General features: G+C 42.1%; 1 protein-coding gene across 1 annotated transcript in view; it reads left to right on the top strand.

Annotated features, from left to right (window-relative positions):
- Nucleotides 1-19,193, top strand: part of KLF13 (KLF transcription factor 13) — a 44,324-nt gene extending 25,131 nt beyond the window's left edge. Inside the window, exon 2 of the mRNA XM_065411823.1 lies at nucleotides 17,914-19,193. Within this exon, the coding sequence (XP_065267895.1) occupies nucleotides 17,914-18,206 (293 nt within the window). The 3' untranslated portion in view covers nucleotides 18,207-19,193. The remainder of the gene's footprint in view (nucleotides 1-17,913) is intronic.
- Nucleotides 19,194-26,211: the final 7,018 nt, after the last annotated feature.

Genomic DNA, 26,211 nt, shown 5'->3' with positions numbered 1-26,211 from the left:
GCTCCAAATAGATCAAGAACTGGTGGGAATTCCCATAATTACTAAGTAGAAATTACATGCTTGGTAATCATGGGAACATAATGCTGAGATGAAACCCATCAAATAGCACGATACAGGGTTTTCTGTTAGATTGTATTGTTTTAGAATATAAGCTCCTTGGGACCGGGACCATGTCTTCTTCTATGTTTTGTAAAGTGCTGAGCAGCATAATTCACGGACCAATTCCAGAAGCAAAGGGGCTAAAGACTGCTATTATAATAAAGATATATTCCTGGGGTCAAAGGCTCATTGGCTTAACAAGGGAGCACAATATATTCATGGCCTATACAGAAGTGCAGACCAGAACAGATCCCATATACATCATTAGCAGGGCCGGTGTAACCACTAGGCAAACTAGGCGGCTGCCTAGGGTGCCAAGATTTGGGGGCGCCAAAAAGCGGTGTCCGGCGTCATGAGAGTCAGCTGAGCGGGGCAGGGCGGGGAGTGAGGCCTCCATAAGTGGAGTGAGGCTGCCGCAGCGAGGGGCACAGCGCAGGACGGTCAGTGGGAGCCTGTGGCGGAGCAAGGAGACAGCCGTCCGGGCGCGGCAACCAGCGCGGCCGAGGGACGGAGCCCTTGGGGGAGGCAGGACGTGGTTCTGAGCTCAGGTGAGCTTCGCCCTCCAATGTGCCGTGCCTTGGGTGAGGGAAAGTGAAACTAAACCCCGCAGCGTGACGGAGGGGAAAGGGCTGGCACAGGTGCCGCTTCCAAACACCGACCCCCCCCTGGTGGCACTGTGCCAATGCAGGGAGCCAGCACTGATCCCCAGGGAGATCCTCACCTGCTCCCTGGGAGAGCCCAGCTCTGCCCTTCTTGCCCCTGGGTCCCCCCCGGAGGGCAAAGTTCTCAGAACCTCGGAACGTTTAGAGACCCTGTGAGCTGGGGGCATTCTCAGCCTCCTCCTTGCTCATAGGTTCCCCCGGGCCAGAAGGGACCATTGTGATCATCTCCTCTGACCCCCTTGTATTCATTCTAATGAACAATGCCACATTATGCAGTATTCATTTTTGAAAGTTTATAATAAGTGATGCTCTGTGGGGAGGGGTGGGGGAGGAGGGGCGCAAGGTGGAAGTTTTGTTATACCAATAGAATAAAAACCAGCAGGATCTTATTAAGAGGGATAAGGCAAAGATGCCACATTTATTGTAAATATAATAATACTATAAAAGATAACAGTAAATAACATTGTTTGGCTACTTATTTCTGTTACTACTTATTTCTTATACACACACATTATACCTAATACCTATACACTTACACACACATTCACACACACACACATCCATCAGATGTTCTGCAGCTGCTGCATAGTTACCAGTCCTGCTTGAGTTTGCAGCTTGAGTTTGCAGCTTGGGTTCGTAGCTTGTGGCGGCTAACTGGCCAGGAAAGCCGGGCACAAGGACGAGCTGGGTCTCTGTTGGGCATGCACCGATACCCTTCCATGTTGGCAGCAGAATGTTACCCTTCTCCCAAAGTTTTCCATCTCACCCATCCTTTTTGTAGGCTTTAGTTTGAATCCAGAGTCTATAGGTCTTGCTGTGTCATGCTGCCTCTGGGTTTGGTGATTGATCACCCGTCAATTGCAGACATGACTTTCAGCCTCGGACCGGGCTTTGATCTTCCTTCTATTGTACCTTTTCTTTTTAGGGTGGGTTCTTCTTACTTTGTTAGGGCTCTTGTCTGCATCTTCAGCCGTTGATGTTTGAACTCTATTTAATCAGGACAGGCTGGGGCTGGAGGTTGATTCCATCATCCATACATACCTCATTCACACATCTAAACTAAACTAATAAGATTACAGCAGGGTTTGCAAAAATGAAGGTTGCAGCAAGCCCTTACAAAATGGAGTAAGCATTTTAAAATGGGGTTTGAATTACAATATGGCAAATAGTGAACAGAAGTTACAATATAGACAAGTATAGTAAATGGTGAACAGAAGTTACACTACTGAAACAGTGCAAGTCTCAGTGATTTAAGCAGGAATTGGATTGATAGTGAAACTTACAGAGGCAGCTGACTGAACAGCTATGGCTCTTAACAGGCATCTTAATTGTTATTTAGCCAGTTATTGGGATAACCGGTTTTATGAATGAATATTATTTCATTCATAAAACTTTACTTATGAAGTTGCATTAATAAAGTGAACAATTAAAAACAATTTCCTTCATCAGTCCTACAGTTTTGCCTAGGGTGCAAAATATCCTTGCACTGGTCCTGATCGTTAGAGAAGGTGCAGGGTATGCTCTCACTACCGTCATTCATACTTGCATTCACTTAGGTTCCAAAACAGCCACACCTCTATTTGCATGAGATGGGGCTCTTTGATAGCATTTGTTCTACCTAGAAAACTCCAGTTTTGCTAGCGAATGAGAATGTCCAGCAGGAGTGAAAATGACTGTTAAATCCTTTCATACAGAGTGTTGTGTTATATGTGCATGGGTGTTAGATGAGACCAAAAAAAAGTAGTATATGGCATGCTGACATGTAAGATGTTGTTTGACAGCTGGTTCATGTACCTATCAGGATGTGATGGCAATACCTTTCAATTTGCAATGGATTATGTAGAAGAACAAGGAAGCTAGAAGAGAAAGAATAGAATACCAGCCATTGTGTGCATATCAGAAACCCTGGTTTCCATAGAATCTCAGCACTCAATTGGGTACATTATATAATCTCAACACTTCAGGAGGGGAAAAAAATATTCTTAGAGGTAGCTGATCACCTTCTCACTGTCACCAAGGGCAGCCATGTAATAGGGACTTCTGAGCTGGGGAGGATGTTGGGCATGTAATACTCTCAATCCACAACTCTCATTGGCATTAATGAGAATTCTGCTAAAGATAGGCCCATGGCTCTTACTTAGAAGGATATGAAAGATTCTCAAAACAATAAAGCGAAACACTTTGCAATGGATTGTTTGGCACATTCAAGACATTTCTCTTCTTTCTCCTCCTCTCAGTCCCTCCCCTCCTTTCTTTCAGCATGGTCATTCTGCTGGTTTTTCTACTCCAATAGGTTTTACTAGTGCATCAAATTGAGCTGCCAGATGTACACTCCCTCCTTACCTAAATGGTGGACATATGGCAGGGGGGTGATTTTTCTGAATAATTACTACAAGAGCAGCTTTGGTTCAATCCTTTAACCATACTGTATTCAGGGTTATCCTAGCTAAGGAGCATTCAGCTGCCTCTCTTCCCTTTTTAGTAGGGCTAGTGCTTATCAAAGACTTATTTTGGTGCCCAAATATTTATTACGCTGCTTCAGACCTTACTTCTCGCCACAAACACACCCATATCATTCCTCGTTTCCTTCTTGCCCTAGGCCTCAGAAGATTACTTTTCCCAGAGACTAAAGCCTTGTGCATATTCACCCTGCAAATTTTGGATCTGATTGCATTTTCCATACAAATCTGGATATACACACACATCACACACACAAAGGCTCACTAAATAAATACAGGCACTACCTATACGCTGCTCTTGTCACTGCTTTAGAGTATCCTGCCTCGCCCTGATGAACTTGCTTTTTGTAGTGACGGGTTCAAAAGAGGAAGGAAGAGGCATGACAGAGGGTGGGGTGTGAGGAAGGAAGACAAAGCAAACTCTTCTTTAGGATGATTTTTAGAAGCCAGGAATTGACTAGCATTGATGGTAAAAGCTTTAGTTTTGCGATACAAGGCGGGTGTGGTAATATCTTTTATTGGACCAACTGCTGTTGGTACAAGAGACAGAGCTCTTCTTCGGGTCTGGGAAAGATACTTCAAGCATCACATCTAAATTCAAGATTGTTTAGCATAAGGAGTTACCACATATTCTAAGGGACCATTCAAGATAGAGTAGCCTGTTAACACCTCTGCAGTCATAGGACAAAAAGAGGGGGTTAGTGGCTTACTGATTGTTGTAATAAGCCATAAATCCAGTGTCTCTGTTCAGTCCATGATTTATAGTGTCTAGCAGAGTTATGAATTTAAGCTCCCAATCTCATCTTTTGAAAGCATTGTGCAGGTTTCCTTTGAGGATGAGGACTGATAGGCCAGAAACAGAGTAATCGCTTTGTGAAAAGTGTTCATCCACAGGTGATAGGAAAACGATAAGACAAAAACACCATGTGTGTACACACTCTCCTTACCTGATTAAAGTTTTGAGATGGCAGGCATGATGCTTCATGGTACAAGTTCACAACAACAAAAACCAAACAAACAGAAACTTGTAGCTATAGCAGCACCAGCCTTTCAATATCTAGCTCTGGTAAGCATCTGAAACAAATTAATCCCCATAAAGACTCTAGATCGTCTTTTTATTAATTTTCAACTTACTGAAAAGAGTCAAGTTTCAAAACCACCAACCAGGATACATCAATGTTTGGATGACCTCTAGTGAAGATCAATGGAGAGATTGTAAAGTACATGTGGCTAGAGAGAAGAGACAATTACTGCTCTGTAATTGTGTGTGAAATAGTGTTTGAATCATATTAATCCATATGAGCCAGGTGAAGATATTTAGAATATGTTTGGTTTGGAGATTTTACTTAATGCTGTTGGCATAGCAGTTGGATTAGTGTGATTGCCACATAGGCTTTGCTGTACCAGATCAGATCAGTGGGACAGCATATTTGGTGTTTTGCCTCTGGAAGAGGTCTATGCCTGTTCTGGAGGAAGGGGAAACTCTGAGTGATGCACATGACTAGTGTGAAGTGCTGGGGTGTGTCAGGAAGTTTCTTTCCTGACCTCTGTCCTAAGTGGCTGATGCCCTGAAGTTTAAAGTTTTATAACTCCTTTGCAAAATCAGGCCCTTAGAATGTATTATCATTTATTTGCATGCCAACAGGGATTTGTGCAAGTTTTATTTTAAAGAAAACTGTGTGCTGGACAACATTATACATTTAACAAAAATACTCAGCTTTAATTTTACTTGTTGTCCAAAATGTCAGTGGGAAAAGCACTAGTTTATACAGTGCTAAGGACTAATGGCCTGAAGAATTTCTCTTCAAAGGACAAAAATGCAGCTGGAAGTAGCGAATGCACTTGGGTAATGTATGGAAGCCTAACTGACAATTTCCTAACAGCCCTCAGAAAATGAAGTTCTGTTTTATTTTGCCCTAGGGTGACCAGATGGCCCGATTTTATAGGGACAGTCCCGATTTTTGGGTCTTTTTCTTAATAGGCTCCTATTATCCCCCACCCCCGTCCCAATTTTTCACACTTGCTGTCTGGTCACCCTATTTTGCCCCCATTTACTCTTCTGCCCCTGTCCCCGCACATAGCTTTTTCTGCAGGCAGGACTGTCCAGAAGTTTAGCTTTCTCTTGTGTCTTGATATTTTTGTCCCCTGCAGCCTCTCTGCTTCTGAACTGTTAGCGTTTTGTGCAGGAACAGCTGAAAGTGGCATGTGGTTGATGTAAGCCTTCTCTGTACCACTCATCATCCTGCCACCTGCCCTGCTGATAGGAGTCTAGACACAAATCATGGCAGGTAATAAGATCATATTCAGTAAAGATCATATAAGATCATATTCAGTAAACACACAACCTGACACAGACTTCCCTCACATGATAAAGAATCAGTGTGTATGGGAGCGAGAGAGAGAAACACTAATAAAGCAGGCATATGTTGTTGTTGGAAGGGGAGAAAGTGTGTCTAGCAGGTAAGGCAGTGACTGGAAGTCAAGTCTATTGGGTCTAATTTCTAACTATGCGACTGACTTATGTGACTTTCCCATAGAATAAGGCCTGATTTTAGGGATGCTACAGATAATGGGAGGTGAGGGTACTTGACACCTCTGAAAAGGTGGCCCCTAACAACTATGCTGAAGAAAGGGATACAGGCCTGGAGCCTTAACATTTCACCTATTCTTCAGGAAGAGAGTTTTATTTACAGGAGCCTGGTGTTTTTCCCCAATGGAATTCACTTTGTAGAGCAGGATGGAATTTAAAGGCTCTGGGATTGTAAAGAACTTCACAGGAATGCTTTGTGAAGGTTTATTGACCTTTGTAAAGTACACAAATCCTAGGGGTAAAAACGATCTCTGTAGATGTGCAAAGTTACTTACTATTGTCAAGGCGAGGACAGGACATGCAGTATTAGACTCATATCCTCAGCTACATGAGCATTGATGGAGTTGTGCAGCTCAAAGACTGTTTTGCACATCCAGTTTGCACCCACACAACTTACACGTGCATTTTTGCACCTGCTGAAGTAAACTGTGGGTGCAAATCTGAGTACTTGCAAACCTATGTGGTTTGTACCTGCAATCAAATAATTAGAGGCACAAATACTCAGCTTTGCACCTGCAATGGTACAGTGTAGGCAAAAATTCCACAAGAGTACATACAAGAAAGTTAGTGTCTGAATAGACTAAGTTTGCAGCAAGTCCCCATTTCAAAGGGGCAAGAGAAAAATCACTGTTAGGTGTAGGATTCTCATTCAGCTGCTAGTTTATTCAGTTTGAATATCATTTTGAGCAGATGACTAGCAGATTTGAACAATGTGGTCCTGTTTGATTTCTAATTAACTTCATTCTTTTGAAAGCAGAACTGTTGTAAACTGCTGCATCACTCTATCACTATTTCTCAGAATGGCTCAGGAAGACTGAACCTACATAGGAACACAAGTAGCTTTGCATCACACTAGACAATTTACTTCTCGTAGCTGAACATTGAAAGGAAATCATGTAAGACTCTTTAAGGCCTACTGCAACGATGGAGGGCAGCCCCTCAGTCACTTTCTCATCATGTGCCTAATAAAGCACATTTGATTTCTATATACAGTACCAGCTCTTATGAAGGCTGCTAAGGGGAGTTTGCAGACCTTTTGTTAACCCTGACCCTGTTAGTTGGTTTCTGGAATCCTGCATTGTTATAAACTAAAAAGTCTAAAAGGAAGTAAAAACAGTAATAATTCTTCAAACTTTCTATAGTATTGTCACAATTTGATGAAAAACAGCAAATTGAACCAGCCATTCAGGTGAGCATTAGGAACAGAGGCGAAGCATTTGTTGAAATCACAGGTGAAGTTGTGCTTTCGTTAGACATTTGACATCTAGAACGATAATTGCCAATTTAACAAACCTCATATGTCAAGCTTCCAGCTTTACTCAGGAAAAGCTGCCAAGAAATAAATAAAGAATGTTAATAAGTTACCACAATTAAGACATGCCCAGAAAACAAATACTCAGCCTGCAGCATGGTCTGTGAAAATAGAACATTCTGCAGTCACTGTTTGAAATGACAGTCCTGGCAACTTAACTGGGTTTTTATTTCACTCTTATCTGAAATCATAGGGGGGGAAGGGGGGGAGAGGAGGAGAAAAATTGAAATTTTAACTAAGAAATCTCATCCTTCAACCCTTAAATTTTCCAGGCAGCTTTGTCTTGGGATAGTTTTTTCAGTTACCCTACCTTACCTTTCAGCCACTTACTGTTTCCTAGTATGAAATGGCTTGGAATTAGGTTACTGAATTTGAAGGTGGAACATGAAATGTGATGTATTTAAGTGCAAAGAGATGCACTTAGGCAGAAATAATACCTAGGCTAAGCAGAGCTCAAATGGTTGTTAATATGTTGGAAGGAAAAGGATTTGGGTGTGGTGATAAATCCAACATTCAGATTCTTAGGTTAGTATGCAGGGTAATAAAATGCTGGCTTGTATTAAAAGTGGTATATTTTTAAATCCAAAGAAATTAACCCACCACTTTATAGGGCTCTTGTTATACATATTTTGAATAATGTGTCCAGTTTTGGCCTCCTCACTTAAAGAATGATACACTCTCCAACTTAGTGTATAGTGTAGGCAACAAAGATGACCAGTATAATGGAGAATACCTCTGAAGGGAATACTTAATGAAGATGGGATTATTTAGCCTTAAAATAACAAAGAGGTGGCTTGATTAAAGTACACTATTCTAAAGTAGCTAAGGGCTATTTGTGACAGGGGCCACTCACATCTACAGTGGACGAGAAGCTGGATATGAGTCAACTGTGTGCCCTTGTTGCCAAGAAGGCTAACAGCATTTTGGGCTGTATAAGTAGGAGCATTGCCAGCAGATCGAGGGACGTGATCATTCCCCTCTATTTGGCATTGGTGAGGCCTCATGTGGAGTACTGTGTCCAGATTTGGGCCCCACACTACAAGAAGGATGTGGAAAAATTGGAAAGAGTCCAGCGGAGGGCAACAAAAATGATTAGGGGGCTGGAGCACATGACTTATGAGGGGAGGCTGAGGGAAACTGGGATTGTTTAGTCTGCAGAAGAGAAGAATGAGGGGGGATTTGATAGCTGCTTTCAACTACCTGAAAGGGGGGGTCCAAAGAGGATGGACTGTTTTCAGTGGTACCAGATGACAGAACAAGGAGTAATGGTCTCAAGTTGCAGTGGGGGAGGTTTAGGTTGGATATTAGGAAAAACTTTTTCACTAAGAGGGTGGTAAAGCACTGGAATGGGTTACCTAGGGAGGTGGTGGAATCTCCTTCCTTAGAGTTTTTTAAGGTCAGGCTTGACAAAGCCCTGACTGGGATGATTTAGTTGGGGATTGGTCCTGCTTTGAGCAAGGGGTTGGACTAGATGACCTCCTGAGGTCCCTTCCAACCCTGATATTCTATGATTCTATTCTATGAACCTCTTCCAGGGTAACAAAAGTCCAACAGGACCTATCACTGTGCCCTTCTTGGTATCTTTAGCCCTGTCTTTGGGCTCAGTTCTCAGCCCTTTCTGGGCTAGCTGTAAATCCACATCTGCCTTGGTATAGAGCAGTGCCCCCAGGGCTTCCTGCCTGGAGACTAAGTCCTGCCCTTCACTTGGGCCTCTAAACAACCCTTATCCCCTTCTCAAGGCCTAGGCCACCCTGCCAGCAGGGGGGACCCAGGACCACCCACTACTCTGGGTCCAACCCAGGAACCCTATAAATAGCAACCACCTGCTGTTTCCTGTAATAGTAGTTGTTGCTGCTGCTATTCCCTGGGCCACTTCCCACAGAACCCCTTCCTCTTTACCCTTACTTCAGGGCTGAAATTCTTCCTCACAGAATGTCAGTGTCACCAGAACCCATCTTCTGATTTGCCCTAGAACTCCAGCAAGGCACCCCTTCCTTGTTCCTCTGGTCCCCACCAGAAACTGACCTGTTCAGCGCCTTTTATGTGAGCCTGATGCGCTCTGATTGGCTGCTTCCCTGCAGCCTCTCTAGGAAGGCCTGGAGGACCCACCTTCACTGCTCTTTTTCTGGGACAGGGTGTGGCAAGACTGTGAGGCCTCCAGCAGGGGTCCTCAAAGGGCTGGTCACCCCATCACTATTACAGAGATAAGATTCAGGATCCGCATGAGATCATTGGACAGACTTGTATTAGAAGGGCTGGATTTCAATGAAGAGAGAATATATGTGGAAATGTGAGGAGGTATTTCACTAAGAGGATGTACTGTATTAAAAATGTAGAAATTCATAATTTAGTGTTTGGGTGGAATGGGCTTCCACTCTGGTCAAGTCATGTCTTAAAATTTTAAAGCAACATTGGACTGTACCAAATGGAAAGGTCATTACTTACTTTTGCGCTTGGGGGGAACTGACTGCAATTTTAGGGATAGAGTAGGAATTTTGCACTAATTATGTTTCGTTGCTTTTTATGGCTATCATCATCATAGTAACTGAGTGTGTGTTCATCATTCACTATTTGAGCGGTGGTAGTTGCTCGTATAATTTCTGCTCCCACATTGAATAAGTACAGAAACACTTTCAGCACTGACCCTCACACACAGTATAATAAAGCTGAAGTTTTGCAACTTTGAAAAATCTCTTTTAGAGAAACATTCATCCCAGTCTAAATTGATGGCATGAACATTCATGCACAGCAAACACAGAATGGTTATAAGTGCAGCAAAAGCACAGTTATTTAAAAGGTCAAGAAACTAATTGAAGATTTTTGGTGGTTGTTGCAGTCAGGGCCGGCTCTGGTTTTTTTGCCGCCCCAAGCAAAAAAAAAAAAAAAAAAGGGGGCGGCAAAAAACGGCAAAGCCGGAGCCAGGGTGCAGGGGGACTCCCTGCACTGGTGCCCCGGCTAGCGGGGAAGAGGGGGAGGGGGCGGGGGGGGGAGAGAGAAGGGGGCGGCTAGGGCTTCAGCGGGGCGCTGCCCCGCGGCCCCAACCGCCGCGCCGCCTGCTGGGAGGGCTCCGCGCCGCGGTCGGCTGGGAGGGAAGGACGCGGGCTGCCCTGCGAGGCTTGCTGCAGGGCGCTCCCCTCCTCCGCGCCGCCGCCCCCTACAGGCCGGAGCGGAACAAAACAAACAAACAAAAAAGCAGCTGTGCCGCCCTAGGATTGGGCCAAATGCCGCCTCGTACAATCTGCCACCCCAAGCACGAGCTTGCTCAGCTGGTGCCTGGAGCCGGTCCTGGTTGCAGTTCTTGCTCAGTTCCAGTTCGAGTAGTTGCTCTTGCATAGGGAAAACTGAAGATCAAAGTAATCCTGTCAACATCTTGGTAGGCCTGGTATTTGGTGGGTATATCTCAGTTGGGTTGGTGTGTGCTTAGAATCTCCAACCCATACATCTTGGGTTTTGACAAAATTATTGTGAAAACCAAAGAAAGTGAAAATGCTAAGGGAAAAAATAAATTTTGCAACTTAGAAATGCATGAGTTTCCACTTACAGGAATATGGAAATTTGGGAGTTTATTTTTTTCCCTTTAGATTCTCTGCAAAGAAAGCACCATTATATAGCATCAAAGCTACATTTTAAAACCTCTGTAGCCTTGAGGAGGTTACGGGTTTCATTTCTCAACCAGCTTGAAGTGCCTTTATGCAAACAGGCATGAAGCGGCAATGGAAATATTCTCAAGTGCATGCCAGTGTTATTTGAAGACTATTTTTAAAAATAGTCTATTAGTTTGTTCGCTCAGAGTGCAATCCCAATAAACTAGACTGCATTGGTCTAATGTTCTTTCCTAGAATAGCATTTCCTCTTTTGGAGGAGGGACACTTTGGCTGCTTCTCTACTGATCCTCTGCCTCCTGTCCTCAGCAGCCACTCAGCCTGTTGCAAAACAAAACAAAAAAACCCAAACACTAAATTATGAATTTCTACATTTTTAATACAAGGATGGTACTAGTTGGCATGTTCAGGTTTCTAGCTCTGTTTTGATGACAACATGCAATTCCCTTCCATGAACTAAATGACCAGATTACAGTTCACTTTGGAACCAAAATTTCTGGCTTTGTGGTCACCAAGCCTCCAGCTGAGATGTCTCAGGGAATCAAGGATAAATAGAACTTCTTTGGAGAACACATACTTGCTCTGTGTGTTCTGAGCAGCAAACATGACCAGTAGAAGCTGTCATAAGCTAAGTCAAGATATTAAGTTATAAGCATGTGAACCTCCATGTAATTAGTTTTAGATTTAATAATGCTCTAAGCCTTAGGGTGGACAGCTGTTCCATTTTTAATGGGGCAGTTCTGATTGCCAAATCTTTGACCATGTGTCCTATAAAACTGAAAATGTCCCACATTTCAGAGTCTGTCCTGGCAGCTCAGTTAGTTGTAGATTTTTTTTCTTTTTTAAGCTTGCACAAACTCACTGGTCTCTTTTCTAGCCTCTGTGCAGATTCTGGGCACTTGAAGAAGCAACTGTCCAGCTAAGTTGGTGAAACTTAAAGCAGCTTCTCTGAGCACACATGCACCTTAGAGACCATCCTCCACCATGCCTATCATGTGGCACATTGCCAAATAAGATATTACTCCACTGCATATAGCTAACAATCCACATGGAATCAGGCTGCAAGCAGCTCAGTTGTGCTGTCACCATCTGCAGATGGCTAATGACATGATGCAAGTTGGCCCTTCTCAACTCCTCAGCTTGTGGCAGGTCACAGGGGAACAAATCAAGAGTCTTTCTGAGGAGCAGGGATAAGGCAGAAAGAGCGAGGCTGTTAGATACTGAGAGAGAGGGATGTGGCAGTGAACATCAGGGGCATTAGAAAGTTGATCAAAGGATGCATTATTCACACCACCGTCTTTCTTCATTAATCATCTCTTTTTAAAGGATTTTTGACTATTTTAGCAACAAAAATTAAACAGATGAAAGTTACTGAGAGCAAAATAGCTTTGCCATTTCCTCTTGGCCTTCTCAGGAAAGGGTAAACGTGTCAGCTGCACACTCAAAGCCGTAACCCTTAGTGTATAAACAGTGGCTTTTAGCCAAACCTTAAACACTTGCACACTAGGACTAGATACTTGGGACTGCCTGAGCAGCGCTCCATGAAGGACTTGAGAAGTGGGGCAGGTGTGGTTTTGTACCCCCCTGTCCCCTGAACCGGGGGCCAGCCGGGTCCTGGCACAACTTAGAACAGCCTCCAAATCGCTCTGAGTTACACTGACTGCAATGACCTCCTAAGCGCTAGTCCAGCAATTTAGGAGCACAGCCTGAATCTGTTCATACTCCCTGCACTAAGGACTACAAAGGATAGTGGCATGCAAGGGAGAATCCTCAGCTGGACATAGACCAGGTTTAAAGTCAGCTATGTACTACAGAGTGGCACAAATCAGACTTAATAGAGGCCAACATCTGGCCCACTTCTGTATTTCTCGTCTCCCATGATGATGTGTAGCGTGCGTAATTACAGATAACAGATTTATCAAATGAAATCATCATACAAGGGTGGTTTCAGACACAATTTACATGAACCCCTGTTAAAACTGACCCTACTTGCTTCTAAATCCTTTTCAGAAGCACAGACAAGTTTCTCACACTATCTATAGCAAGATAACACCCAGCACCGCACCTCACATTTACGCAGTGAGTGTTTCAGATTTCCAGAACACAACAGGGCACACAAGGGCTTAGCACAGTTTTTCCCTTTGGCCTGTTTGGAGTTCAGGAAGAAGTCAGAATGTTCCTGCTTGTGTAATTTTGAATTAAGATCAGTTGAATGTAGCTCTCCAATGTGTTATTTTTCCATCTGTCCTATACTTTCATGCTGTAACTCCAGACACAAGCTGGATGATGTTATGTGCTCTGTCAGAGGAACAAGAGAGGTTGCAGTTCAGATTTATTAGGATCTCTGGGATCCAACTTATTTAAATTGTTGTTGAATATTCCATACCTTGTAAGATAGCCAGGCACCTATTTCCTCTCTGAGAAGCCTGCATACGAGTTTTTTTTTTTTTTTTTTTTTAAGCCCTTGCAGTTCATCTTTCGGGATTGACTTCTTTTTCGTGTGTGGCAAGATCTGCTACCAATGTCCATAATGTTCCCTGTTAGCAAAGGGATTCTCAGGTAGCCATGGTACAGTTTGAAGAATATATACACATTCTTCACTTGTTACACTAGTTTTCAGTCACCATGCAATATTTCTACACTAACCTTTAGGGCCAAATCCTGCAGTTTGTTACTAAGGCAAAACTCTCATTAGTTTCAGCGTTGCGTGAGCTAGGGCTGCAGGATTTGCTTCACAGAACACAAAGGAGAGAGCTACTTTAATACTGAAAGCTGTTTGGAGAGAACACCGTGTCCATGGGGTAATGCTTATGCAAGAAAAATGTACTGTGGCTGCATGTTCCCTGATACAATTAAGCAATCAAGTCATATAATCTCCAGTTCTGTTGATTGCTTTACTGCCAGTAAAAGGCCACTTATATAGCCTACCTGCACAGAAAACCACTTCTCTTTTGTGTGAGAGAGGAGGAGACTGATGGCAGCCTGAGAATTTCCATATGTGGCTTTGGAGGAAATACTGCAGCTAGGACTCACCTTAATTAATACCCAAAGGCAGCTTTGCTCCTGCCCTCATGCTGATGTTTATAAAGAGTAATGAGTTTGGTTTCTTTACATTAGGCATCCAGGGCTCCTTCACTGTGGAGTTTTTCTTTAAGGAGGACTTACCCCAGAGTTGGGAAGCATTTTAGAAAACTAACAACCCCTAGAAGCAACCCTGTCTGCCAGTCATGGTTGGGAAAGGTGACTCCACCAGGCCAAGAAACTTTGAGGCAACTACAGAAAGAAAATTAGTCAAACTTTGACATGACTAGGGATGACTGAAATGAGGGCGAGGAAGGTTGAACTGGAAGGAAGGGGGAAAAGAGAGCATGGAAAGGAAGAGTACAGCGGTTGGTGGAGGAAGATCCTCTCCTCCTATACTCTTGGGAATTTTCAAGCTTCACCGTTTTTATTGCTCTAATGCCCATCATCCTCACTATAATTATTGCCATGCCCCTCTATTAGCTCAGACTGGCCATGTGGACAGATGTCACATTCTGGCCCATAATGACTGGCTCTCTATGAGTGCACAATGGGCCAGGTACTATTCCAATTCTGAGCTCCAGGACCTGGGGTCTCTTCTACTCTGAGGGACTCCATGCTGGTCAACACAGCTGGCTGAAGGGAGGTGGGGAGGAAAGGAACAAAGAGTGAACACAGCATCCTTTCCAAATGTGAAGGAGCAGCTATGCTAGCATTCCAGGGCTGCTAGAGGCATTGTGCCTGCTGCACGGTACTAACCACTGGACATAGAAAATAGCAGCTGATCATGAGCTAGTTGACCAATAGGTGAGATACCATTTTGTTTTTTCTTCATGGTCAGGCTAACAAAAGAAGAGAAGTATTCCAAATTAACATTTCCCTTCTCTATCTAAAAGCAGCCATTGAATGGAGAAAGTCTTCCCTGCCAACAGCATTTGCTGATTCTGGTTGCTATGAAAACACACACTAAGAAAACTAGTCTGGGCGATAAAGAGATCAGACACTTCCTCCAGGCCCAGCAAGAGCAATACTGAAACAGAAAACACGCCCTTCCCCTTACACACACGAAAGGCAGAGCTAATGGAAACGTTAAAGCGTATCTATCATAGTAAAACATGTGCAGTGTACTCAGAGGGAAAGCAAAAAGAAAAATTAGACAGGAGACAACGTAGAATATTTCACAGGGTCATGCAAGAATTAAACAGAAAATGAATGTGTCCCTTGCTCCCCAATGTGGCAGTGGCTGGGAAAACATGCTTCTAGGAGCATGGTGGTGGGGAGAGGGAGGGAAGGTATAATACATACCTTGCATCACTGAAATGTACTACTTTTGCCCGATCCAAGAAGTGGGGTTTTTATGGCCTTTGCATCTAGCACTCATCAGCTAACATGGGTCAATCTCACACAGGGCCCTTGAGTTGTGGAATGAAGAGAAAAATGAGGGGTCCCTAGAAGATTCCTTCCCCACTCCCAAAATGGAAAATAAATTGATGCTCAGATGTCATAATGTTGCCTGTGGATTTGCTGAAACTGGGTCATACAGCAGAGCTGGCTAGTCTTGTGATATATGGAGAGGAGGATTAGAAAGAGGCTGTGTGTTTGGGGATTGAATATCTTCTAAGCTTTGTTAGCCATCATAGCTACATGAATGTGCTGGCTGGGTGCTCCTTTTAACATAACCACTTATGTTAAGGGCGGAGTTTCACACTTTTCTGTTCTTGTACATCTTGCTTTATTAGCATTTCACAGTGTCTGCACCAGTGGCGCCTACAGCCTTATGCACATTATACATGGTGTGTATCGTTGCTAGCAGGGTTGCCAGAGGGTGACAGTGTTGGTGGAAAAAGGGGCAGTTCCCCCCAAGTCCCTTGTTGGAGAGGGTCCCCAGAATAGTATTGGGACCTGGCACCTGGGCATCACAGCGCCACTCAGGTTCGGCCTGTCCAGCAGCCAAACATGAGTGGTACTGTGATCCCGTGTGCTAAGTCGCAACACCACTCACTCACTGCCAATCTGCTCCTCTGTCTCCATCAACGGAGGGGCGGATGAGCCAAACCTCAGTGGCACTGTGATCCTGTGCGCCAGGTCACAATGCCTGAAGAAAGGAGCCGGCCTCAGCTCTGCAATCCAGTGGGGGCTGAGCATGTCGCGGACTCAGCAGGCGAGGTGCTGGGATCCGGAGCTGCAGTGGGCATGATCCCACAGGGGTTGCTGGCGATACTAAATCTCCCCAGCTCAGTACTATGTGAAAAAAAATTTGGGGGGCCCCTAGCATGTACCTCCTTCCTTTGTAGTCTGAGTTGATTAAAAATCCAGAGATACTGTCACAGGAACAAACGTGAGCTTGATGTAATTGAGAAGGTGAAAAACTTATATGCTTACCGGACAACATAGACCTGGTGGTCATGAAACATGGAGTATGTGTATCAAGTATCAGGGGGTAGCCATGTTAGTCTGTATCTACAAAAACAACAAGGAGTCTGGTGGCACCTTAAAGACTAACAGATTTATTTGGGCATAAGCTTTCGTGGGTAAAAACCTCACTTCTTCTGATGCATCTGAAGAAGTGAGGTTTTTACCCACGAAAGCTTATGCCCAAATAAATCTGTTAGTCTTTAAGGTGCCACCAGACTCCTTGTTGTTTATGGAGTATGTGCTTTGTTTATTATTTAAATGCTGAAGCATTTGGTATCTCCTGCTGCATGGAGGCACCCCCATGATTTCAGCTCACCTTTGCCCTCACCCATTACGGGAACAAGTTCTCAGCTCCGTCTGCAGAAGATGAAGCATGCATCCTGATTAGCAAGAATACGATCGTCGCTTCCTGTGCATGGGAGACATAATCCTATTCTCGCTAATCAGAGATGCCTCTTAAAATCCCATGAGGGGGCATTTATCAGTACTTTTATCAGGCCTGTTATCAGTGCTGCTTGCCCCAGCAATATCAAAGATGCAGTACATCAAGACTGCATGTCTTTTTAAGGGTATGTCTACACTGGGAACCAGGGGTATAATTACCAGCTCGTGTTAGACATACTCACACTAGGCATCCCGAGTAAAGGAGCCTCAGCCAGCCAACAGCTTGTATATTAGGCCCAGAAATTTGGCTGAATCAAAGATACCTACAGGGTCTAGTTGGGAGGCCCATATTCAGAAAAAGCATTTTTTTCTATTTGGTTTATTCTATGCAATATTTTTACTTCTGTTGTTGGCACAGAATAGTTGCAGTCCTCTAAGCATTACAGATAGCACTATACACTTATCCACAATTTTAGGAAGCATAAGTTAGTATAACTAGGAAGTTTTTAAAAAGTTGGTTATCACAAGAAAATTAGAAGATACAGATTAATAAAATATACCTGTTATATTTTTAATGAATTTTATGAGCCACTCAGCTACTACAGAAGTGGGGGTTATAGAAGTGTGTTACATGTAACAGATAGGACTTTTATGCATAGATATCAAAGGACTTTACAGAGGAGGGTATGTACCATTATCCCCATTTTACAAATGGGGAAATTGAGGCCCAGAGAGACAATGTAACTTGCCCAAGGCCATGCAGCAGGCCAGAGGTAGGTCTGGGACTGTATCTCAGGTCTTCTGATTCCCAGTCCAGTGCCCTATCTACTGGACAACACTGCTTCTTTGTATAATCTATGTATGGTCCTGGTGGTATCAAGTCCAGATACTTCATCATCACTTTTGTGAACCGCCACAGAAACTGACCTTGTGAAATCTTCTCAGGTTTTACAGTGAGCCAAATGGATGCTGATATATCACTTTGGGGGTTCAGAGAGTGCTCCATAGATGCACAGGCAGTGCAGATAGGATCAATAAAGTCCATAGTTACATAGGGTGGGCCAGATTTTCAGGGCACTGAGCTCCCACGGCTGTCCTTGCCTTCACTGAGAGTGGCAGGTGCTCCGTACCTCTGAAGATCAAACCATTCACTAGAGTTACTCGTTACATGGAACTCCCAGTAACTTGGAATACAACAACAGCCTCCTCTACAACAAATAGACCTTTTATCTGCCTCCCTCTGGGAGGAATGACATCCACTCCATCCCCACCTCCCACAATTTTCCTCTTTCCTACAGAAAACACGAGAAACACTGTGCTTGCATTGCTGGCCCTTGTAATTACAAAGACCATGTCATTGTTTTCGCAGGAGAGAGGCCTTTTGAATGCAGCTGGCAAGAATGCAACAAGAAATTTGCTCGCTCCGACGAACTGGCCCGGCACTACCGCACTCACACTGGAGAGAAGAAGTTCGGCTGCCCTCTCTGCGAGAAACGTTTCATGCGCAGCGACCACCTGACGAAGCATGCCCGTCGCCATGCCAACTTCCACCCCAGCATGCTCAAGAGGCGGAGTGGCAGCAGCTCCAGAACGGGGTCTGTCAGTGACTATAGCCGTTCGGATGCATCAAGCCCCACCATCAGCCCCGCCAGCTCCCCATAAACCTACCTGCACTGGATGTCAGCACTTTGCCTCTGACACTTATTGTGGAGTTGAATTTGTGTTGCACACCGTTTTAAAACTGTCGCTTATTTTGTTTTGTTTTTTCAAATCAGTAAGTAGCTGCCTCTCACTGCAACTTCAAAACAAGAACTCTTCACCTCGCCAAACAGGTGGCTGGTCTAACCTCACGGACAGATGGATCTTAATGTTCCACTTAGTGGCTCCTGCTGCCTCAATATTTCATACGTTTTACAGCCATAAACAGATGCTCTTGATTGTTGTTTATATATAAAAAAAACCCATAAAACCTTAAAAAACCCATCTATAATTCACCTCAGGTGTCCGAGCAGTTTTGAGAGATGGGATTGCACAACACAAGCATATATACAGTTACAATTCAGTTGTGTTGGGCTTTCTCCCCCCACCCCCTTCTCCTTTCTCAGGGATGGCTATTTATATTACACAATAAGTACAATGAAGACATACCTTTGCCACAACCTTACTCGGTAAATATATTTGCACTCAGAAACATTTTGTTAGGTTTTTTCACACACGTGGAGAAAAAACAAACAAACTAGTACTGGAAGTTAGTGCCAGGCTCTTTTATTGTTTGATTTCAGTTACATCCTACCTTTGGGGGGGCCCACTTTTTCATGCAGCTGCCCTTTGCTTTTGAGAGCAAGCAATCCTTTCATTTCTCACCGCAGATGCTCCAAAAACCAACTTCCTGTTGCAAAAATCTTCCTGTCCGAGTTGGATAAACTTTTCTTTTTAAAGCTAGATTAACTTCCAAGAAAGATTTCTAAATGAGATGCCTTAATCAAAGAATCTAAACACAAGGAAACACATTGACACTGGGTAACAGCTTTTCCAGCAAGGTGGTATGGAATTTTGGAGGCATTTTGTCTTCTATCTCTCTGAGTTATAAGCTCTCTCTGCACTGCCTATCGAATATGGGACCAACGAAATATTAAAGCAAACCACATTGACTTGAACAACTTTCTCCCCCCCCCAACACTTTAAAAAAAAAAAAAAAAAGAACGGAGAAAACCTTGTAGCTGAACCAATGCCCATCAAAACTTTTATCAAGGTACTTACCTACTGTACAGCTGGATGCTAACGCAAAGAAATTGCTTAAGACAAAGTTTCTGTACACTGTTGCATCATAACTGTGGTCACCGATAAAAAGGAAACAAAAAACATGCATTTTTAAAAAAGTGTTACAAAAATGGTGTTTTAACTCAAAAAATACTTCAGGCTTCTCTTTCACCTGTAGTGCAGCATTCTATAAAGCAATATCCCCTTCACCTATGAGACATTGTATATTAAAAAGGGGAGTTGTGATTTTTCTATTAATTTTTAATACTAGACCACTTTATCAGGTATATATCTGTGCTTTACAAATGGTATAGAATATAGCAAAGGACCAGAATATTGTGATGTCACAGAGACCTCATTGTCAGAAAATATACTTTGTTTGGATTGGCTGGTTCAGATGGTGCATATTAAAAATTCAGGTGCTTTTGGTTTTGGATTTTTTTCACATTACTGTAAAGAATAAATGCAGTCAAGTGTAGCACAGTGAAAAGAAACTCAATACACCAAACCTGCTGTTTGATATAAAGTGAATGCCTCCACATTCCAAAGGAGTCTTGATCCATATCTTACTTGCTGCTTTGCATTGATCCAATTTTACTAGGTTTTTAAAAAAAATTTGTACTGTATATTAACTGCGAGAGGCTATTACATTATAGATTTGTAAGTAGTTTCATAGGTACTTGCATACCATTTACATTGTTGATAATTCCAAGAGCTCTTTCAGTTGTATGATTGGTAACTACTTAAACACAGGTTAAAGTGCAGATATTTCAGTATTTTTGTGTATATTTGTTTCAAACTTCACCTTTACAAAAACAATTTTTTCTGTTGAATTGTAAAATCACATAAGGCTGGACATTCTGGTTTCATATGATGGATGGAAAAAGCCTTTTGATAGAAGTCCGATTATTGTTTAACTTGTGTGATGAGTTGCCTGAACACTGTTGGTTTAGGAAAAGCCATGTTCATTTACCTCCCTAGTTACAACTGTTGTAATCTCTTCTGATAAAATACACAACGTTAACATTTTAATACAATTCAGGTAGCAGGAATTTACTTTCCAATAGTTTTTGCAGCTCATAAGAGTGCTTTTGTGCTATAGTTAGTAAAGGGACAAAAAAGACAACTAGCTTAGAGAATTGTACACGTCAGTTGTGCCTAGTGCACACACTCTTAAATCAGTTCATTAAGTGTAAAAATATTTCTCTCATCATGAATAAATCTTACTATAGGGATAATGATACAGGAAACAAAACTGAAAACAAAGGATGATTACAAAGTACTCATCAAAAAAGTGATGGCCTTTATATGTTATGGCTTCAATCGGGTATGCTTTATCATTTCCAAAGAAAGCATTATTTTCTTCTTAGTTCTGTTGCAGAATACAATTCAATTCCACCCATTATAATACTTGGTGACATTGATTTAAAACAGGTTCTTGACCTATCTCTGAAGGCAAAATTCAAGTTTATAGGGTATACTATGAATTAATGTAACTCAGGTAAATATATGGATTAGTTTATAAGCAAAATGCTTTGACAGTCTCAGTCTAGCTACAGCAAAAGTTTGTCCCTGCTGCTCTAGCAGCACTGGAAGAGGATAGTAAAACTGTTCTGAATAAATCTTTTACCCAAACAACAAACTGTAGCTTTTATCTGCCTGCTCCCAAAAATATTTGGATTCATTCTGTAAAGTTAGATGGAAGCAAAAATATTGAATGCAAGCTGTTCTCAATGGAATTCCCAACTCAACCAAATAATCTCATGAGAAAAGCCATGAGACCAATTTTATTCTTAAACTGGGGCAGTATCTGTGTCAAACCTTCAAAACTTTTGAATTTCTTCCACCTCAGAGATAAAATTTTGTAGTTAATATTCAGATCTGTCATGCGTTAAGACCCTGGCTAGAGTTTCAAAACTTACATTAAATGCTTTCTACATTAGTGGCCATAAATATTATGAACATTTAGGTTCATAATGTTCAACAGACCCACACTAGTGCATCTGTTAATGGATCAGTAAATTGATTCAGAGACACAATGAAGAATCCCTTCCCCACAATCCAATCCATTGGTTGTTTTAGAACTGAATCTGAACAGCACTTCTCTCAAGATTCTCTTAGCTAAAGACACAGTTTTGGTTTTTCCAGCATTTCTCCAGAAGCAGAAGTGGCAGCAATATCATAAGATTCCGTTCTCATTCCTCAGTTTTTGCAGACTCAAGTAGCCTAAACTGTTCAGATAAAGCATTTGAAATCTGGATGCTTATCCACATGGACCCCAAACGCCAAACCTTTTATTGTTTTATCCAACATTCTGACTTAAAAACTAGCCTCCCATTACTACACCCAAACTGCAAGATCAGGATACACTGCTTTGGCTAGGTACAAATTCTGCCCACTCCTTCATGTCACGTGCTTATCTCCTTCGACCCAAGCACTCAGTTGATATGGCTAGCAGCAAACAATAAAACCCTTAGGATTTGTTTACAGTTGTCCCCAGCCCAGGTCCTAGCTCCTTTTGCTCTAGTTAAACTGAAGTGCCATGATGTATGAAGAGCCTACAACATTGAAAATGATCATTTTAGTTTTCTTGGAAATTGTAAAGATTGCTGTTCTTCTCCATTAAACGACCATTAAAATAAACTGAAGTCTGATTGACTATAAACTACACACAGTTTGATATAAACTCTGCTTTATGTTTTATCAACATTAAGGAGTTAATTTTGTTGTTGAGCTGGAACCAGCACGATTTGAGGACAATAGTTTGTTCCCTCCATGGGTTTCCACTCAGATACTTTTATATATACAAATTTATTCTAGTTACCAGAAAATTGCAATATGATCCATTGGACATAGTTTAACTTTCCTCAGTGCAAAACCCAAAGTGCATTAATGGCCATAAAACTTCAGTTTCCTGTCCTGCTTCCTGGAAAGGAATCCAGCATGGTAAGCTCTAGGCAGCCGGGCTGTGTCATATGAGGTGCCCCCCACATCCTTAAAAGTCTGCAAACTAGTTGGCTCCTTGCTTTTATAGCATTTCTTTGTTTACATTGGGTAATGGTAAAGGTATATATTTATAACAAAACAACAAAAGCCTATGTTTGATAGGAACACCTAATTTCTGTGTAAGATGACGTGTTTTCTCTATGTACCCTACCTTCTTTACCGCATTATTACTTGCAATAAATTCTAGCCCTGCAACTTCTGTACAGCTTTAAACCCTCATTACCTTGTATCAAGAAGTTCAATGCTTTTTGTATGTTTTATATAGCCAGTATAGAATCAGGTATAGGAAATGGCCATGTGAGAGCTCATGAAGTCCTCATTCGATTTCACACCTGGCTTTGTCCAGTCAGAGTATCTGATGTGAGTTCTAAGTTTTGTACTGCGTGAATTGTGTTATGTTTTGAGACATGCTTTATGAACAAAGAATAAGGAAAATAAGACTCTTTATATTTAAAGCTTGCCTTCTCATAGCCACTTGCGTTGCTAATTTCACCAACTGATGCCCCCAAACTGACTTTCTGGTGCTCTGTTACTCCCATATGCCCCATGTTTGTGCGTATAGATGCTCATGTGTAGACTATGACAGTGAGCAGTATAATGGGTTTATATATTTTTAAGCGTTGGGGATGACTATATAGCCAACAGGTGGAAGAGAACATAACTAAATAGTGCTTGTTTACCCCCAAAAGAATAAAAAATATACAGTGCAAGAAACAATATTTGAGGGAATGTCGACAGAGCAATGATAGGTATCCATTTTGTTATAACTAGTGATGAGTCTGACCCAAAATCATAGAAACAAACATCTTGGGACTTTGGGAGAATTTGAATCTCCATCTGAACTTTGGGGTTTAGACCCATCTTCAGTTATAACTATAGTTAGTTGTGTATGTACACTGTGTGTGTGTATACGCGCACATGTTCATGCGCGGACACATGTTTTATAGACATATTTTTCACTTTTGGTGAAATTTGATGTTACACACATCATTTTTACCTGGACAGTTTTATCAACAGCATTTCAATGCTTTCCTGGGTCACTTTTTACCTTTCTAAATCACTACATTGAAGTATTACAGTTGTACAGTTATATGCTGATCTATTCTTGCTCTGCTGTAACTTTTTATGTATTTTGTACTGCATAGAGTATATATTGTAACAATGTCCTAAGCAAAAAAAAAAAAAAAAATTAATAAAAATAAAAAAACCCCAGTTGTAAAATAGCATCTTAACTTGTATGCATGGTTAATGACATTTACATTTTAAAATAAAATTTATAATTAAAAAAGATTTGTTATTTCTGTCATTTTCCTTTCCTTGGGCATTAGAGTAAAGGCATTTATGCAGCTGCTAGGAATTTTTTCTACTAAACTGAAATAATTACTTTTCAGTTGGACAAAAAACAACAGAAGGTTTATTATACATCTAAACAAAACAAGAACAAAAAAACCCACCTTAGTGGAAACAGAGATTTGCTTTGAGATACTGATTTCATTTACAGGGTTTTGAATGTCATAGATCTGATGAAACTAAACATAGTATTACTGTAAAACTGAGTAAATTTAATATCAACACAAACTCTATGCATGAGATTGATACATATATACGCTCTGTTTTGCCTTTTACTGGGATTTTATGATTACCGAGTCAAATCCAGAAATCCTTACTGAAGATTTATGCTCCCAATAATCCCATTGGCTTCAGTTTTGTTGTTTTGATCCGTGCCTGCTGATAGTGGGGGGAGGGGCAGCAGAGTGAGGGCAGCTGGCTTCAGCGGTTTTATTGAGCATGATCAATCCGTGAAGGGTAAGTGGTGATCAATAGCTTCAATGGGAGTGGTTAAAATTCAAATTTTAAGGCCTGATACATTCAAGAGCTCTTCAATTCCCTGTCTACTACCATCTTTCAGTGGCTTGGCCCTGGGCGAAAGAAAAGCTTTCCCAAGTCGAGCTTGTGTAAATCAAATAAGCGAGTGCACAGACATTTCCTATAGTCCATTAACTTGAAAGTTCTTCTACAATGCAGAAGCCTTGAAATACACATTTTAAAAAATATAGTTTCAGAAATTAACTACCACCAACTATAGAGAAAACAGAAAAGCGCACATTAATGCTGAAAGGGAATGTAATGATTGTGAAATGTGTTGCATATGCAGCATTAGACAGTCAAGTGCATCCATTTCCCCCATATGTTTGAATAATGCAGGGGTACATGAATAGATTTTCTTCAAACTTGCAAGTAGGATGAAAAACCCCCAAATTCCCTTCTAAAGGTCATTTCTTGGGAAAGTTAGAAGCCACTGAAAATACGGGTTTAGAATAAAAGTGCTTTCTTGACCATAAGTACTGAGTTGCTACCTTAATACTATAAGGTTATATGCCTACACACCCAGACACCCTCACGTTTAAATATACATGTTAACACATTCTAATTCATAGAAGAAACTGCTGTTGTCAGGTTGATAAATGTATGAGGTTTCTGCCTTGCCTATGACTCAACACTTTACCATTAAATGTTTATAACCTTGGCAGATGTCCATCTGTTCAGAAGATAATAGATCACGTAGCTGGATCTACAATGGGATTTTCCTACGGTTACCTGCAATTGAATCTCTAAGTGTCAGAATACTCCTCCTTAAGGTTCATTCCTCCTGGTTTTCAAGGAAACAAACCCACAGTATATGTGCTAACTGATCACAGGAGACTAATTAGAACTACAAAAATATAAATGCAGTGTAGATAGAGACAGAAAGAGGAGAAGTCAGAGAGAAAGGAGACTGTAGCAGAAAAAAAGATGGGAGAAATATGAAGGCCAAAAGGATCAGAAAGCCCAACCAACATTTGAGCAGGCCAAAAGTGTACAGCCTAGACCCACTGGGCTCAAAAATCTCAGGGCTGGCTAGCTGGTATTTTCAAATACCAGATTGTGCTATTTGCTAACAGCAAGGTATAGAGCAAAAAAGTAGGGAGCTATATCATATGCCAATTAAACAGGGGAGGCAGATGTGCCTAACCGCAGTGAGTTTGTGGCAATGATTAGGGCATAAGTGTTGAGATGGGGGAAGGCATTAATGGGATTCTTGAGCAATATTCCAGACTTGGGAGGGGAGTCTGGAGGTCAAACATCTGAGAGGCAGGCTACAGCAGGAGAGGTGCAGGAAGCATGAGAATAAGAGAGAGAGAGCATTTGTTGGGAGTCAGGATAGTGCTTTGGGCAACTCACTGAACAGATTAAATGAGGCTAGGAAGAGACTCCAGCGTGGGATTTCAGACGGAAAAAGGCCCTTAAGGCCTATAAGTGAAGTTCTGCTAGAGGGGCCTAAATAATAACCTGCTAATTACTCTACATACTCAAAGAGAAAAACACTCTAAAATGTAATTGTTGTCTCATCATATTGTAAATAAAGGATCAACCTACCCTACTGATTGGCGATGGCAGGAGGCAAATTTATTCTTGTGACTACCACTGGCTGGAGTGAAGATCCATCTGACAAGAGGGGGTGCTATCAGGGCTGGGCTAAGAGAAGCCCTTACTGTGGTTCTGCTGCTGGCAGTGCCCCTTGCTGAGCTAACATTTGCTCTCTTTGTGTCAATGAATAAACTTTACTGACTGAGCAAGAGTGGGCCTGAGCCTGCCAGCCGGGCTGAGGCAAACTCACAGGCAGGCCAAAACGCAACAAAGCCAGAAGCAATTGTTCTCCAGCTCAGTGGGTGTGTTACAGGCCCTCAGGCAGCATCTAAATCCAGGATATTCTTCTTTTGCACTTTATGTGCATTTCTTTATGGAAGCAAGCCTGCCACGTATGGGCAGGAGGGAAATGAATGCCATGCTGTCTCTACTGCATGTACTGCACGGACTGCTTCACCTCTCTGTGGGATCGCATGTACATCAGAAAAAACAA

The sequence above is a fragment of the Emys orbicularis genome, chromosome 10 (genome assembly GCF_028017835.1).
Source record: "Emys orbicularis isolate rEmyOrb1 chromosome 10, rEmyOrb1.hap1, whole genome shotgun sequence".
NCBI classification, from domain to species: domain Eukaryota; kingdom Metazoa; phylum Chordata; order Testudines; family Emydidae; genus Emys; species Emys orbicularis.
The sequence above is the reverse complement of the archived record's forward strand: the minus strand, read 5'-3'. Positions and strand labels throughout refer to the sequence as shown.